Source organism: Crinia signifera, chromosome 4 (assembly GCF_055691185.1).
Source record: "Crinia signifera chromosome 4, ASM5569118v1, whole genome shotgun sequence".
NCBI classification, from domain to species: domain Eukaryota; kingdom Metazoa; phylum Chordata; class Amphibia; order Anura; family Myobatrachidae; genus Crinia; species Crinia signifera.
The window spans coordinates 233241800-233260451 of NC_139220.1; the positions used below are offsets into that span (position 1 = coordinate 233241800).

General features: G+C 44.0%; 1 protein-coding gene across 6 annotated transcripts in view; it reads left to right on the forward strand.

The window, feature by feature from the left end:
• GABPB1 (GA binding protein transcription factor subunit beta 1) overlaps positions 1–18414 on the forward strand; it is a 44275-nt gene extending 25861 nt beyond the window's left edge. For 4 of the 6 annotated variants that reach the window (XM_083183986.1, XM_083183988.1, XM_083183984.1 and 1 more), the window contains 3 exons: positions 1592–1648; positions 7099–7158; positions 16533–18414. In XM_083183986.1, the coding sequence (XP_083040112.1) occupies positions 1592–1648; positions 7099–7158; positions 16533–16685 (270 nt within the window). In that variant the 3' untranslated portion in view covers positions 16686–18414. The remainder of the gene's footprint in view (positions 1–1591; positions 1649–7098; positions 7159–16532) is intronic. The other 2 variants (XM_083183983.1, XM_083183985.1) reach the window with 2 other exon arrangements.
• The last annotated feature ends 238 nt before the right edge of the window (positions 18415–18652 follow it).

Sequence of the window (18652 nt, forward strand, 5' to 3'; positions counted from 1 at the left end):
CCGCCTACTAATTAGTGTAGTCCCATGTTCCTGTTTTGAACCAGGCTAGTTGCAATATCTGGACCACAAAAGGTGGGTTCTCCAATAAGCAACACATTACAGAGCATTTTACCTTTACTTTGGCATATAGGGCCTTTTTTCGTCCTGTCTCTGTTGGAAATCCAGTGTGGAAACCATTGCATATCACTATATAATGTGAATATGTGTTAATCAGAATGACTGACTAACTTGCAAACTGTTCGGCAGCACCCCAAGCTCGATAATGATCCTTAGGTACTGAAATATTGTCTGCAGACGGGTAAATAAATGACTTGTGTGCTTTTTTGTTATTGATTTTTGTTTTTCTCCTTCATACAGTGTAACTAGCCATACACTAATGTTCCGATCATAGTAGTATACTAGCCCTCTCTGTTCATTATTATTCCTATGTTGTGTTACCTTGGCCATTTAATTCCATATATAGAATAAATTCATATCTAGCTGCACAGTGTCAGACCAGCAATAATAGCAATGTTATACTGGCTGGTGACTCCACTGATATGTGCACGTGTGAGACAGACACATTTTAAATGTTCAGGGATTTGGCCATAGACTATCACTCGCTAACCAAAACCTGAGAAAGAAAATAGATAAAAACACAAGTACTATGCCATTGTCTATTATAAGCATGAGTAGATTGAAATACACAGTATACATGTGTATTTTTATTTTACGATCAAATGTATTCATTATATCAGGGGTTCCCAAACTTTTTTGAAACAAGGCACCCCGAAGCATCAGAAATGATTTTGTGGCACCACTAGGCTAAATGTTTCACATTGAGAAAGTCAGAAACAAATATTAAGTTAAATAAATTGTGTTTATATCTCATCCTTAGGATCAGTTATGTGGTAATGGACAACATTTACGTCTGTTTGTCCATAATTTAACTATTATATTGGACATAAATAACTTGAATTGGTCCTGGACCATCAACCCAGGGCACCCCTGCAAGTCCCCCAGGGTGTCACGGCACACAGTTTGGGAACCACTGCGTTATATACAGTTTATGGTTTTGGCCTATGTTATTGTCCAGTTTTGGTGCGGTCATGAATGTGAGCAGCTGCTGTTCTGATAAAACAAGCTTGAGGGGGTAAGTCTTTGCCACTCAACTGCTGTAATGAATCAGCTGTAAGGTGTAGTTTACTGGTGGTAGCTCAAAAGAAAGGTATACAGTATCAGGACAGGAGCTGAGACTGCTGCTGCTGGAAGAACAGATTAATGCTGATAAACGGTTATGCAGGTTCTGAACTGGTTTCGGAGGGATACAGAACCGCTCAGACAGAAATCGTTTGAAAGTTGGAGCCGTTTAGAGATCTACTCTGCACTTTGTGTTCTAGATCTTCATCTACGAGTCTGTATACTTCTGTCTCCATATACAATGTAATGCCTTGTTGATCATTGTAATTAAGAAAGTAGGAATTACTAGTTCTTAACAAGAGACCACAACACCGTTTTTTATTGGGTTTTAATATAAACATTGCATCCTACTATTTTAGTTAAATACATTTTTTAATATTGTTTTTCATTTAACTTTTGTTTGATCTACTAGATTCCAGAAACTTCTGGGTCAGAAATCTACATTGTGAATACTCAGGAGTTCTCTCAGGTACTTTTATATATTTTAATTATTTATTTTTATATTTCTGAGAGAATCTTTAAATAAGTTATCCCAGTTTTGTTTATGGCATATGATGATTTAGTTTTTCAGTTTATACATGCATTAAGCTTTATATGATAGTGCCTTGTTTGTGACCTTTTTATGCATAATGTCCTTAGCCACTTTTATGTGGGCCATATTTGTTTATTAGTTTGTCAACCTATATGCAGTCACACAATATTTTTTCTCTACCGTCCAATGGGATACTGGGTTCACTACTATGGGGATTGAGACCTCCGCAGGAGAGACAGGCACATAAAAGACTTTCAGTGTGGGTGCACTGGCTCCTCCCCTCAATCTCCCTCCACTAGTCAGTTTTAAAAAATGTGCCTCTGGGAGAGGCAGTGCTTCTGGATGCTCCAGAGTTTTTCGACAGTTTTATTTAAGTTTATTATTTTGGGGCGCTGTGTTGACCACACAGCTGTCCTGCTTCGTGGGTGTCAGGGGAAGGGTCAGTCCCCGGCCTCTTTAGGTGCAGAGCTGACCCTGCTGCAGGACATTTGGTTCTGTGTGGGGCTTGTCACCGCACAGCACTGCGCCGTGGCGAGCAAGCCCCCCAGCCGCCGCACACCCCTGACAGGTCAGAAGACTACAGTGGTGAGTACAGGCTGGGGGTCCCACAAGGGGACTCCGCAGCCATTTGTTGTGCGGCATGATGATGGACAGTAATGGCGGCCCTCAGGTAGGGACCGCGTGACCCCCACATCAGTGACACTGGCACAGGGGTGCTGCCGCTGGACCACCAGGGACACCCTGGTTTTAAGAAACCGCCATTATGTGCCAGTATAAAATTAGATGAAGCGCCAGCTCCGTGTACAGGGGGGCGGGGCTTCACTCAGAGCGGGACCAGGCTCTGCTGGGCGCGCGCTGTCACTTCCTGCTTCTTCATGCTGCAGACTCCATTACAGAAAGGCTCCTCACTGGCGTGGTGGATCCGGGTCCTTGCAGCACGGCAGACAGCAAGTTAATTAGTGATTTAGCGCTGCTGCGCTATCTGGCTTGTTTTGTATAGACACTGTGTTGTTCAAATCACTGGGTAGCGTTACCAGCTCACCCAGATCTGTGAGTTAAGGTTAAGGGTGCTCTTGGTTCCCCAATTGCTCTGTTTTCCCCACTGATTAGTTACAAGGCACACATACTACAAGTCACATAGTCTGTTTCCATACCAGTGGCGAGGTGTGTGCGTGTGAGTGGCTGTGTGGTGGTGAGTTGTACTGCTGTGTTATATCAGAGGTACAGCCTCATCATGGTAAAGAAGCTTACCTGCATGGTGTGCACCAAATTTGTGCCCAAGTCACAGTCTCAAGGTCACTTGTGAACCTTGTATGTCACCACAACCCTGTGGTGCAGACACCCAGGTCAGTGGGGTGCCCCCACAGCTTGCGGGGATATCACAGGCTGATGATCAGGAGCCTGCGTGGGCCTCCAGCATGAAGACATTGCTAGATTCTGTAGCTTCACAGCTTTCCACTAACACTCAGCAGACGCAGAGGGTTCAGAGGGAATTGTCCATGTTATCTGCCAGGGTTGATATTCTTCATACCCTTCACATTCCTCCTCCTCCCGCACAGCCTCAGAAGAGGCCGGCTGCTGCAATGGCCCCAGACACAGATGATGATGATGAGGACATATTGGAGGAAGGAGAGGAGCAGGTTCAGCAGGAACCAGTCCCTGAGCTAGCAGCACATGGTCCTGAACCACTAATCAAGGCCATTAGGGATGTTTTAGATCTCCCGGTGGAGGCATCCACAGAAGGGGATCCTTTCTTCATGACTCAGAGGAAACAGCCGGTGTACTGCCCTGAGCAGGCAGAATTAGAAACGGTTTTCAGGGGAGCATGGCAGAACCCTGATAAAAGGTTCACTCTGTCTAAAAGGTTTACAAATGCTTATCCCTTTGAACCTCTGGGCAGAAAGAAGTGGGAGGAGCCACCGGTGGTGGACTCCTCTGTCTCCCGCATTTCAAAGAAAGTGTTGCTGCCAGTCCCGGGTGTATCCACCCTTAAGGACGGGGCGGACAGAAGGCTTGAAGCTACCCTCAAGTCGATGTACACAGCTAGTGGGGCCTCTCAACGCCCAGTACTAGCCAGCTGTTGGATGGCTAAGGCCATTCATACCTGGTCAACCCAGATCCAGGAGGGGTTGTTGGGTGACATGACTGTGGCTCAGATTGGTGACAATCTGCGTCACATTCAGGACACCGCAAGGATCCTTTGTGAGGCGCAGAAGGAATTGGGCGCAATAAACGCGTGCAATTCGGCCATGGCGGTGTCAGCCAGACGGGCTTTGTGGCTACGTCAGTGGACTGCGGATGTGGACTTAAAAAAGAGCGTGGAGGGTATTCCCTTTACAGGCGAATGGCTCTTTGGAAGTGAACTAGACGGCTGGATTTCTAAGGCCACGGCAGGGAAATCCACCTTCCTCCCATCAGCACCCACAGTGACAAAGCGCACCTTCACAGGTAACTCCCAGCAGTCCTTTCGTGGGAACAGGTTTCGCCCCAAGGCAAGGGGTGCCTCCAATGCCAACAGAGGCACGAGAGGAAAGTTTAGGAAACCAAACACCTCAGGTACCCAGGAACGTACCAATGCCGCGGCTACCTCTAAGCCTGCAGCATGACGGGTTTCTCCCGCCACGAGAAACTCTCGAGGTGGGAGAGCGATTGTTGCACTTCAGTCATGTGGGGGACGCCTCCTGCCTAGATTCCTGGACCAGGAGTCTAATTTCACTAGGCTACAGGCTGGAATTCGACAAGCCCCCTCCCAGAAGGTATTTCAAGTCGGCCTTTCCGGCTAGATTCATCCAATCTGTTGGCAGGCCGACAGTTCCAGATCCAGGACTGGGTTCTGGTAACCACAGACGCCAGCCTGAGGGGCTGGGGGGCTGTGACACAGGCAGTCCACCTCCAGGGTCGGTGGTCCCCACTGGAGTCCAGCCTACATATCAACAAGCTGGAGTTGAGGGCGGTCTACTATGCCCTGTTACAGGCAGCTCCATTGTTACGGGGCAAGGCGGTCCAGGTCCAGTCGGACAATGCCACCACTGTGGCTTACATCAATCGACAGGGTGGTACGAAAAGCATGCCTTGCATGAGGGAAGCGACAAAGATCCTCTCTTGGGCAGAACAGAATGTCCAGGCCCTGTCAGCGATCTTCATCCCGGGAGTCGACAACTGGGAGGCGGACTTCCTGAGTCGTCACGACCTTCACCCGGGAGAGTGGGGTCTTCACCCTCAAGTGTTCAACACCATCGTGGATCTGTGGGGACTCCCTCAAATCGACCTAATGGCTTCACGATTGAACCACAAGGTAGAGATGTATTGTGCACGAACCAGAGATCCAGGGGCGATAGCAGTGGACGCTCTCACTTGGACCTGGGATTTCCAACTAGTGTATCTGTTCCCACCGCTCCCATTGTTGGCGCGGGTGCTAAATCGGCTTCGGCATCAGGAGACGGAAGCCATCCTGGTGGCACCGGATTGGCCACGAAGGGCCTGGTACGGGGACATTCAGGCCATGCTAGTGGAAGACCCGTGGCGTCTGCCTCTAAGAAAAGACCTGCTCCTCCAGGGCCCGTTCGTCTTTCAGGACTTACAGCGGCTACGTTTAACGGCCTGGAGGTTGAGCGGCAGATCTTAGTCCACAAAGGTCTACATCCTTCTGTTGTTACTACCATGATAAGAGCCAGGAAGCCGGTGACTGCTTCTCATTATCATGTCATATGGCGAAGATATATTGCCTGGTGCGAAAGGAATGCCTTACCTCCGGCTATTTTTCGACTAAACAGCCTGCTGCGTTTCCTTCAGGCTGGGTTGGAGAAGGGACTCCGATTGGGATCCTTAAAGGTCCAGATCTCGGCGCTGTCGGTGTTTTTCCAGAAAAAGATTGCGGCCTTGCCAGAAGTACAAACCTTCCTACAAGGGGTTCTGAGGATTCAGCCTCCCTTTGTGCCACCCACTGCACCGTGGGATTTGGAGGTGGTCTTTACCTTTCTAAAATCTGCTTGGTTTGTTCCATTAGAGGAGTCTGAGTTGCGACACCTCACTTGGAAAACGGTTGTACTGCTGGCCTTGGCTTCGGCCAGGAGGGTGTCCGAGCTTGGGGCCTTGTCATGTAGGAGTCCTTACCTAGTGTTCCACGAGGATAGGGCTGAGCTCAGGACTAGACCACATTTTCTTCCAAAGGTTGTGTCTGGGTTCCACTTAAACCAACCTATTGTGGTCCCTTCAAGCGCGACACATCCGTAAATACCTGATTCCTTGGATGTGGTCCTCACCCTAAAGGGGTATGTAAAGCGCACAGCTAGGATCCGAAAGACGGACAGCCTCTTTGTGCTTTATGATGCGCAGAAGAAGGGGTCACCTGCTTCTACTCGGACCATAGCCAGATGGATACGATGTACTATCCAACAGGCCTATGCAACAGCTGGTTTATCCCTTCCTTTTTCAGTAAAGGCTCATTCAACCAGACCTGTAGGAACTTCTTGGGCGGCTGCTCGAGGGGTCTCGGCCATGCAACTTTGTAGGGCCGCTACTTGGTCAGGTCAACACACCTTTGTAAAGTTTTACAAATTTGACACCCTGGCCAGGGAGGATTCCCAGTTCGGGAATGCGGTTCTACAGCAGACTCCGCACGTTCCCACCCGTTCTGGTAGCTTTGGGACCTCCCCATAGTAGTGAACCCAGTATCCCATTGGACGGTAGAGAAAATAGGATTTTGGGTACCTACCGGTAAATCCTTTTCTCGTAGTCCATATGGGATACTGGGAGCCCGCCTCAGTGCGGCTATTCTGCTGTAAGATTCTGCTTCTTACTATGTTAAGGCTTGTTGCCTTGTTGTCTATAGGACTGTTATATATATTTTTTCTAGTTAAAGGTGTCCTCTGAAGATGTTAGGATTCACCTTTTCTATGTTTGTTGTTTTGGGTGTGCTGGATGAATCTCACCACAGTAAATTATCACATACTCCTCACATACTCTCCTTCGGCACAGTTTTTCATTAACTGACTAGTGGAGGGAGATTGAGGGGAGGAGCCAGTGCACCCACACTGAAAGTCTTTTATGTGCCTGTCTCTCCTGCGGAGGTCTCAATCCCCATAGTAGTGAACCCAGTATCCCATATGGACTACGAGAAAAGGATTTACCGGTAGGTACCCAAAATCCTATTTTTTATGTGTCTGTTGATTGTGGATGTATCTGCAAAACTGTTTGTTGTTCAGTTTGAAAAAAATTGAAAAATCCAAGTTTACGATCAATAAAATTTGTCTTGGTTAAGGAAGTGGTTTGTGGCCATTCCACAGTCACAGTGACAAACCTAATTCACATAAATAGAATGTATATATTGTGACAAGGATCACATACATGGGGATTCAAATGAAGTATTTGATCTTTATTTTGTAAAGCAGGTCACAGCATACCAGAACAATTCCACAGGCAAGCGCATTACAGGCAGCAGCATACAGGTAATCACAGCATAGAACAAAATCTTGCAAATGCTCCAGTGGTCCCTACCATAGCCTACACCCCAGCCTATCGCTTGGGCAGCTAATCCACCATCAAGAGCATTTATCCTTTGCCCAGGAAACATATCAGGAGATCACAGGTGCTGCTGATTACCCAACATTTCTTCTGCTACTGCTCCAAAATCTGTCCTGAATCCTCCACATACTCTCATGTGGAGATATGCTGTCTCTGCCACACTCAACCACACTGGTGAAGCTAGTACATTTTCAGGCGAGCTCTCTGCCTGGTCTACCTCTACTTGTGTCTTCCGCCCAGGTACACAGCCCTCCACCACTTTTCAGACATTGCCCACCTCATCTTCTTCCTCCTCCCCTAGCTTCACCATAAGTTTGCTTGTAGGATCGGGACCTAAAAACCTCCTGGAAAAGGCATCGGCATTGAGGTGCTGCTTCCCCGTATGATGCCGCACCTCAAACTTAAATGGCTGTAAGGCCAAAAACCAACAGGTCACCTTGTTTGTATGCATCCATTGTAAGGTTGCATGGTTTGTGACCAACAAAACTCTTGTCCCAATAAAACATATCTCAAGGACTCAACTGCCCACTTAATGGCTAAGCACTCCTGCTCTGCACTGTCTGGGCAATAATTTATGACTAAAGTAGTGCATGGGCTTCTCCTCTCCACCTACCTCTTGGGAAAGGACTGCTCCTAATCCTGTCCCAGAGTGGTTCCGGTTGAAACCACTAGGTCTACCCCAAAAGGTTGACAGGGTCAAAGGATGACCTGTAAAAAGGTAGACACATGAAAAAGTAGACATGAGTTTTTCATGATTATTTTTTTTTTATCCGGCTTGTTCTTACTTCACCATCAATGTTGGCATAGAAGCATTGCGAGCACAGCAAGGGAACGCGTTACAGTAATTGAGTTGTCACCATTGATAGCAAAATAATTTTTTTTTTTGAAATTCATGTCTACCTTTTCATGTGTCTACATTTTTCATGTTGAGATTTTGACCCTGTCTACCTATTGCCTGTCTATTGTATATCGACATTTTGAACCTGTCCACATATTGCGTGTCTACCTTTTTGGGTAGACCTACTGTCTATCTAATAATCCCCAACCATCCCAGATGCATCCATCTGTAATTCAAATTGTTTTTTAAAGTCACAACATCATGTTGGACGATCTATGTCTTTCCCGGAATGGCAAAAAACACATCTTGGTAGCGCTTTACTAAGTTCACCACTTCCTGTTTCTGTCCAGGAGTAAGCATGACTTCATTGGGTACCTGACATTCTGTAACATTTTTAAGGTACCAAAGAGGGTTGACTGGCACTTTCCTTCCAAGGTTTTAACAGGTTTAAATGGTAGATTTGTACCTCGCTCCTTCTACCCTCCTGTTGGACCTTGTAATTGACTGGTCCCACTGCCTCTATGATCTCATAAGGGCCCCGCCATTGTGCATATATCTTACTTTCTGTGGTGGGTACTTTGTGTCCCGTGTTAAAGGACTGGTTGACTGAGGTAATGTCATACCTTTTGTTTCTGATGTTGTTTGACTATATAGACTGACGGCTGTATAATTTGGACACTGCAGCCCACCTGCAGTGAATATGGCTTTGTCCATTAGAGAGTGATTGTGCCTTTCTGAGTGAATCGGAATAACCCCTATATAGTGCAGCTTGTAGCTTAACATAAAGATAAAAACAGGACTGCGATAAAATAGAAAACAAATTTCATGAGAATTATAAATAATGCACAATAATTAAAAAACAAGTAAATTAGAACAATGACCAGTATTAAGATGATGTTCGTGACACTGATAATAAGATTAGTAGGCCAGTCAGAGGCAATTTTGCTGTTTTGAGGTCAGATCCTTATATTGATGCTTATGATGGATGAATTAGTGAGCTATTATCCATTAGTAGGTGTTAGAAAGTTAAAAAGACATCATGATAATGGATGGTTGTTAATGCAGACAATTGATATTAGTATAGTTACCACTCCTGTTGTAATCGATAGTGGTTGCTGGCCTCAGCCATGTATCATTTAATGTGCACAGGTGGCCACTCAGATGGTGATTTTATAGGTGTAGCTTAAACTGTGTGAAGTATCCCTCCCTCTGTCCTGTAGTGGGCTATGGAGGAAAGTGTCCAGGTACAATTGACATATAAATCAGTAAGGTTTAGAACAGTACAGTGCACTGATCCTGCTTGCACACAGCTAGGTTAGCTGGCACGCGCTTCGCAGAACAGCTTCGTCAGCCTCACAGCCCCACAGCCTTATCAGAAAGGCAGACATCACACTATGCCAGTTATACATCCTGTCATCTAGGCTAAGGGGCCTATTCAGGATTGCTTGTAGCGATCTGAATTCGGCCCCAGCCCCAATGGTTGGGGGTTGCGCATGGCAAACCCCAGCACCAAATGGCTTTGATGAGTTAGAAATTCACAAGGCTTTTCATTGCGGGTAAGGAGGGCTGCGGGTGGAAACATGGCACCATGGGAATGCCCAGTATTTTATGGGCCTCCCCATGAAAACGCTGGGCAATCCCATGGTAATGCAGACAGGCCGATGCCAGGCGGGTGGCTGACATCACAGGACGCCAGAGCATGCCCCATATTCAAGGATTTGCAGAGGAAATAAAAGTCTATTCAGACTGACTTTTATTTCTTAAAAAAATAGGATTTTTAGACCAATATATCCTGCGCTAGAAAGCAGCTGAAAGACTATACCACAGACTATTGAAGAACCACTTCAATCTCATAAACATACAATACCAAAAGGGGATTCTGGGAAGTCCTAAAGCGCTATTCTGGATGATTTTCACTTTCTCATTCAAATATGGTTTGACCCAGATATAAAGAGAAAAAATATAAATAGTGTAACACCGTTAACACATAATATTGCAAAAAATTTTCAGAGTGTGATTTTTCAAACTCGAACCGAGAGATATTGTATAATGATTATTATAGACTCAAGCATTTGATTGAGGGCAATAATGCTCCACTCCTCGATTACTCTCCTCCTTGCTTTTCCCACATATAGAGGTGACACTCAAAGGAATGAGAGAGAAATTATGGTGCAATACGTTTCTTTTAATAAAATACAGGATAAAAGAACAACAGAGATAGGGTCATTGGACTCTCACCATCAGTTTTTGTCCACGGTAAATTGCAGACAAAAAAAAGCATAGATATTGTCCCACAGGCGTCCCTGGATGCAGTGATGAAAAAGAGAGTCCTTTGATATCCTCCTCTGTGTCCACAAGCCGTCCGGTTTCGATACAACAGTATCTTTCTCAAGGCATGTGGAATCAGTGTGATCATACTGATATTTATACCCCCTTACGGAGGTTACAAAGATAGGCCTATTTCCAGACATGGATTACCTAACAACTAAAACATCCTATCCAATACAATATATTAAAAAGGTTCCCCACGGTCCGGATATACTCCGGGATTTCCAAAGTGCTATTAAAGCTCAGGTGCATCTTGTTTAAAAAAGTCTGTGCGTCCAATTCGCTTCCGGTATCGGAAGTGCTGGGAGCGTAAGTGACGTGTGCATGTCACCTTCCTTTAGGCTTCCGGCTTTGAGCTTATAGCCGGATATGGCGTGTGCGGTTCAGCTCCGTGTTGACTTCCTCATTTCATGATTGTCGGAGGAAACAGAAATGATGTTTGCGGTTCATCTGATGTTGTTTGTGTTTCACTTATTCCGCAACTTCCTAACAGAGATCTTTTTAGATCGTTTTAAAGTGCTTTCGTGCTGATTTTTCCTCCAGAAATGAGAAAAAAGAGGGTACATATTAAAAACAGATATAAAGGACAAGTATAAAAGACAATATTATAAAATCAGGTTAAAAAGCATTGTCTTTATAAAAAACATTTAGTTTCAAAGTCTTTGTTAAGACCGCTCGGCATAAGAGTTTTGGGTGACATTCTATGGGATGAGATTTTTTCGCACTTTCAAAATCGCCCATTATCGCACTTTTTTAATATCGCATTTTTGCCGCGAATTCGCATATTTAATCAGGTGCGAAATCTGGAATGAAAAGTGCGATTAGGCATGAAAATGTGCGAATTTTAGGCATGAAAATGTGCGAATTTTAGGCATGAAAATGTGCGAATTTAAGGAAATGTGCAATTTTTTTTTTGTTCATAAGAAAAAAAAAATTGGCGTGGGGTCCCCCGTCCTGAGCATAACCAGCCCGGGCTCATTGAGCCGGGGCTGGTTCCAAAAATACGGGGGACAAAAAGCATAGGGGTCCCCCGTATTTCTGAAACCAGCCCCGGACTCTTGGACCGGTCCTGGTTCCAAAAATACGGGGGACAAAAAATCTGGGGGTCCCCCGTATTTTGAAACCAGCACCGGGCTCCAACAGCCCTCGGTGTCATGAACCAGCCGGGGGACACTTTTTATATAAGGTCCCCCGGCCGAAACATGAGCACCGTGGCTGGTCAGCCTTGGACTTGGAGAACCACAAGTCCCAGCATGCGGGGCATTAATGGGCCCGCTGGGACTTGTAGTCCACCTGTAAAAAGAATGTTAAAAAAAAAACACACACACACAGAGAAGTAAAACTTTATTACACACACATTCACACACCTCACTTTTACAACCACATACTTACCGATCCAGGTCCAGCGCTGTCCTCTTCACACCCGGCTCCCCCCGCACTGACAGCGGGGACAACCGGCTGTCTCCGATGCCGCTAACAGCCTCTGTAGCGCTGTCCCAGCGCTACAGAGGCTGTGAGCGTCTTTGGCTTATGCGTCTCCATGGAGACGCATAGCTCAGCCAATCAGGGCTGAGCTATGTGTCTCCATGGAGACGCATCGGCCAATCACGCTCTCAGCCTCTGTAGCGCTGGGACAGCACTACAGAGGCTGTTAGCGGCATCGGAGACAGCCGGTTGTCCCCGCTGTCAGTGCGGGGGGAGCCGGGTGTGAAGAGGACAGCGCTGGACCTGGATCGGTAAGTATGTGGTTGTAAAAGAGAGGTGTGTGAATGTGTGTGTGTAATAAAGTTTTACTTCTCTGTGTGTGTGTTTTTTAACATTCTTTTTACAGGTGGACTACAAGTCCCAGCGGGCCCATTAATGCCCCGCATGCTGGGACTTGTGGTTCTCCAAGTCCCAGCATGCGGGGGAGGTCTGCTGGCACTTGTAGTTCTCCTGTATCAAGCAATGTTATGTATGGAAGATTTAACCCCATCAGGCCGGCGTCCACTGGCCAGGGACGCCGGTGACAGCCCCGGGCTTCAGCCCTGGACGGGTGAAGCCTGGGGGGGGGCGACCCCTTTATGGGGGGGTCCCCACTCCTCCAGGTACCCCGTCCAAGGCTGACCAGCCACGGTGCTCATGTTTCGGCCGGGGGACCTTATATAAAAAGTGTCCCCCGGCTGTGGCATGACACCGAGGGCTGTTGGAGCCCGGTGCTGGTTTCAAAATACGGGGGACCCCCAGATTTTTTGTCCCCCGTATTTTTGGAACCAGGACCGGTCCAAGATTCCGGGGCTGGTTTCAGAAATACGGGGGACCCCTATGCTTTTTGTCCCCCGTATTTTTGGAACCAGCCCCGGCTCAATAAGCCCGGGGCTGGTTATGCTCAGGAGGGGGGACCCCACGCTATTTTTTTTGTCAAAAAACACTTTTCCACATTTTTTAACACAGGGCCATGCACAGATCTCTATGATCTGTGCAGGGTTCTGGCCAAATCGCATATCAGAACCTGGTCTGATTTTTTTGAGATTTTTAAACACATTTTTCAAATTCGCATCTCATTAAATATGCAAATTGTATACTTTTCAATGTGAAAACATCTGGATGCGAGTTCTGGCGAAAACTGAAAATCGCACTTTTAAAAAGTGCGATTTCGCGGCAAAACCGCACTTTTTGCCGATTTTCGCATCTCATTAAATATGCGAATTAGGGAAAAAGTGCGAAAACGGCCGTTTTTGCGATAAAAGTCAGATTATCTTATCCCATAGAATGTCACCCTTATAGTTAAAAATTAGTGACATCTCACATTTAGCTAACTTCTTAACAAAATCGCCTCCTCTTAAATTCGGAATAACTTTTTGTAAAACGTAAACGTTTTTTATTTCTTTTGGATTGCATTGGTGGCAAATGCGAAGCAAGTGCATGTGTATCCAGGCCTTTACGTATATTCCTGAGGTGCTCTCCTAATCTAACTTTAAAAGGTCGAGTTGTTCTTCCAATATAAAACTTTGAGCATGTGCATTCAATTACATATATAACGTTAAAAGTGTGACAGGTTAAAAAATCGCTTATTTTGAATGGGTTCTCATTAATTTTCACTGTCTCAATCTTCATTCCAAAGTTGTTTGCAGTATTCTTACAACCTAAACAATCCCCACACCTATAGAAACCTTTTGAAGAAACAGATGATTTTTTGGGGGAGATAGGGCACATGCTCCGTACTAATTTATTTTTCAAATTTGGGGCTCTCCTGAAGATAAGATTTGGTTCTTTCGGGATTTCTTTCCCTATTACAGGGTCCCTGTAATAGGGAAAGAAATCCCGAAAGAACCAAATCTTATCTTATCTGTAATTGAATGCACATGCTCAAAGTTTTATATTGGAAGAACAACTCGACCTTTTAAAGTTAGATTAGGAGAGCACCTCAGGAATATACGTAAAGGCCTGGATACACATGCACTTGCTTCGCATTTTAAATCTTGCCACCAATGCAATCCAAAAGAAATAAAAAACTTTTACGTATTACAAAAAGTTATTCCAAATTTAAGAGGAGGCGATTTTGTTAAGAAGTTAGCTAAATGTGAGATGTCACTAATTTTTAACTATAAAACTCTTATGCCGAACGGTCTTAACAAAGACTTTGAAACTAAATGGTTTTTATAAAGACAATGCTTTTTAACCTGATTTTATAATATTGTCTTTTATACTTGTCCTTTATATCTGTTTTTAATATGTACCCTCTTTTTTCTCATTTCTGGAGGAAAAATCAGCACGAAAGCACTTTAAAACGATCTTAAAAGATCTCTGTTAGGAAGTTGCGGAATAAGTGAAACGCAAACAACATCAGATGAACCGCAAACATCATTTCCGTTTCCTCCGACAATCATGAAATGAGGAAGTCAACACCGAGCTGAACTGCACACGCCATATCCGGCTATAAGCTCAAAGCCGGAAGCCTAAAGGACGGTGACACGCACACGTCACTTCCGCTCCCCGCACTTCTGATACCGGAAGCGAATTGGACGCACAGACTTTTTTAAACAAGATGCACCTGAGCTTTAATAGCACTTTGGAAATCCCGGAGTATATCCGGACCGTGGGGAACCTTTTTAATATATTGTATTGGATAGGATGTTTTAGTTGTTAGGTAATCCATGTCTGGAAATAGGCCTATCTTTGTAACCTCCGTAAGGGGGTATAAATATCAGTATGATCACACTGATTCCACATGCCTTGAGAAAGATGCTGTTGTATCGAAACCTGTCGGCTTGTGGACACAGAGGAGGAGATCAAAGGACTCTCTTTTTCATCGCTGCATCCAGGGACGCCTGTGGGACAATATCTATGCTTTTTTTGTCTGCAATTTACTGTGGACAAAAACTGATGGTTAGAGTCCAATGACCCTATCTCTGTTGTTCTTTTATCCTGTATTTTATTAAAAGAAACGTATTGCACCATAATTTCTCTCTCATCCCTTTTGAGTGTCACCTCTATATGTGGGAAAAGCAAGGAGAGTAATCGAGGAGTGGAGCATTATTGCCCTCAATCAAATGCTTGAGTCTACAATAATCAGTAGACAATATCTCTCGGAACGAGTTTGAAAAATCACACTCTGAAATTTTTTTGCAATATTATGTGTTAACGGTGTTACACTATATATATTTTTTCTCTTTATTTCTGACTTTTATTTCTAGCTGTGTTTCAGGGCTTGCTAAGCAGCGAATGACCACTGCTTAGTGAGCCTTGCTGAATCAAGCCCTAAATGTGAAGATCTGTGATTCAGTCTATAATACTGCACATATTTGTTATACAGCTATATTACACTCATTGAATATAATTCATTTCATTAACATCCAACCTGACAATATCTGGCACTCTATCTCTGTCAATCACCACAGCCCCTCCAATGCTATTATTATATATATCAATAAAGAGGGAATTATTAACTTCTGATGTTTATCACCTTTTCAGGGATTATGGACCTTAATTTGATCCACATGCAACGCTGCGAAATGCGCAGGCGCAAGAAATCTTTCTCCCGTGCAAACGCACAGGGGATCGATTAAATTAGAATAATCCCCTATATGTGGAAGGAGATCCTGCTTCTATGATATTCATAACACTAACTGAATACATAAACTGTGTGGCACAATAATAAATGTGTAAGTGATATATACTTCCTTCCCACTCAAGAACATAGATACCCTCACAAACAGACCAGGTGTAATCTGCAATTACATCTGATTTACTGCTAACCTTCTGGTATCAATCATCACTATGGGGATATTGTTGCTATAAAACATACCCTTTTTGTAACGCTCGCAATGATTTAATTATATAAATGTAACCTATTTGCAAATGTGCTAATACTAATGCAAATGGGCTAATACTGTTAATTCACAGTGATACAATCTCAACCCCCTCAGTTTATAATTAAACATTGTGAAGTTGTACTTTATGAAGGATAAAATGCCAGGATGTACTTCCAAGTTTATTTAATGATTTATGAACAATATAATAGTAGGCCCAGGGCCAGTGCTACCACTAGGCAGCTTTAGGCAGCTGCCTAGGGCGGCGGCCACTGGAGGGCGCCTCTTCAGCCCAACATTTGAATCAAATATAGTTGTGGCAGCAGGTGCTGGGAATAGCTCTCTCTAGTTTCCCAGCACCATTCTAAAAACCGTCCCTGGTCCCTGATGCTGGCGATGGCTGCCTAGCACTGCTACCGCTGGTGGTAAGACACTGGTCCCAGCTGCCGCCCGCCCCTCACCATTGGCATCAGCGGGGAACAGTGCCTCCGTGGCAGCAGCGCTAGGCAGTCAGCGGCTGCAGCAGGGACTAGGGACGGGTCTCCCCACCAGCCGCAGAAGAAGGAACCAGCGCAGCCGCAGTGGTGAGTGGCACTTCCTATTCCCCCCGCCACCCCCCCTTCCCAGGGTAATGACACGGCGGGCGAGCACCGCAGCGTCGTCGTCCCGGAGCGCCGCAATCACCAGCACCCCCCCCCCCCCCTCTTCTGTACAGCGGCCGGGGGGCGGGTGAGCACCGGAGCGTCCCCCTCCCGCCTGGGGCACTGAGTAGGCCCATTCACAAATCACAGGTTTAGTACTCCCGCTGTGCCAAGCCACTGAAATACTTATTTCTTTCCAGGAAAGAGAATCTCTTCAGAAGCAACTCGATGAAGCCAACCGAGAAGCCCAGAAGTACCGACAGCAACTGATGAAGAAAGAACAAGAGGCAGAGGCATACCGGCAGAAGTTAGAAGCCATGACCAGATTGCAGACTAATAAAGAAGTGGTTTAAAACGCTAGCTGGACAGACATATATATTTTTTTTATATTTTTATTCAAGAAGACGGCTCAGGAACTGTTCTGTTCACTACTATATGCCACAGGTGGGACATGCAGAAAATGTGAGCATTGCCAGAGAACAGATCTCCAGAAAGAACATGTATCATGCAAGTGCTGGTCTTACAAAGGTCAATCCTTGTTGAAAAGTATTTAAGATTAAATACTGTACATATTTTTTTTCTTATTTTTTTGTTTTGGTTTCTTTTTCTTTTTTACAGTTAGCAAATAAGTTGATACTGATTTTTGGAAAGATGCAGAGATCATTGTCAACAAATTTGATGAAATTTGATGTATAAGAAAGGGGTGCCGGAACGTACCTCTTCATTGTGACAGTCTGCAAAAACTTCTCATATCTGCAATGCTTTCTTTAAACGGATCAACGAGGCCTTTGAGGTTACCATTTCCTAGTGGAAATCTTTGTACAGCTTTTCATTTGTCCTGTATTAGTTTAAACTTCCTTTTTTTCTACTCAGCAAAAAGTTTTATATGTTAAACTTCGGAAACATCCAGGTAGATTTACATGTATATGAAGCGAATATTTTTTAAAAGAAGAGACTTTTGTACATATGCTGCATGCATTTTTTTTTTGTATTTTGTATGCCCATTTCTGCACATATCAGGCTTTGGTATCTTCCAGGAACATACAATTTTACATATATATATATATATATATATATATATATATATATATATATATATATTTGGCAGCAGTAATGTTTGTTATTTATGCCACACTCTACAAGACCCAACTGCGAAATTTGAGTGTTCTTTATATAAAAACAGAACTTGTGAAATGCAAACTTCTGCTGTGCTTCTGTATATGTTAGGCACATAACATACGTAAGATTTTTTTTTTATTATTATTCACTTAATGAGTTAAGTTTATCGTCCAGGCGCATATATTCTATGCACACACATTACAGACAAGATTTATTTTATTAATGATGCAAATTTTCAGACTTCATTCCAAGAAATCGGAGTGTGAATCTGATGAGTGATGTATAACTGTTATTACACCGAGAACTGTAGTTTGTAAAATATAATTGTTACCTTTCTGTTAGACTTCTGTATGCAATCATTGTTTTTCCTTCCTTTCCCAAACTTCCAATTTCTTACATTTTTTTTTCTTCATGAAAATATTGTGATGAAGTACAAAAGAATCACTACGTAGAAGGATTTTAATTATACATGCAATTATTTCTTTCTGCAGTTAGTTTATTAATACAGCATATTATGCAGAAGAAATGAAGATACTGGAACCACAATGTCAGATTTGCAGGATTTAGCACCCATGCCTATCGAGAAATTGATAAAGTTTGTGCCTCAATGGTTTTACTGGTTCCTAATGTTTAAATATTAGACCACGATGTGACAGCCAATATGGGCGTAGACAGCAGATACACTGCAGTGAATATTCAAATGTTTACACAGTGTGGCAAGTCTGTTGGGTAGAATTTACATTTCTCTTCATAGGCATAATCAGACCAAATATATTAAATAAATGTAATTTTCCTCAGGAACTCCAGCAGTGTGCCACCATTTTTACATGGTATTAATAATCAGTCTGGGTTTTTTGGGTTTTTTTTATATATAAAATTAATTTTCAGAAATAAGCTGTTCAATTGTTGATAGATCAGTTGTCACCATGTCTAAGTTTATTATTAAAGATCTTAAGTATAAGGGATGCTGCAGTCTTGGCTGATGTGACTGTTTTGTTATAGATATATAGAAAGAAAGAAATCTATTTTAGATATATTTATTAGTAATAAGATATATACAACTCCTGAGAGTGCAGTCTGATGTGCGTTTTTTTTTTGTTGAGTCCCAAGGCATGTGTATATCAGGGCGTTACTTCACATGCAGGAGTGTTATTTCTAGCTTACAAAATGGCCACTGTTGTGAAGAAATCATTTTACTTGG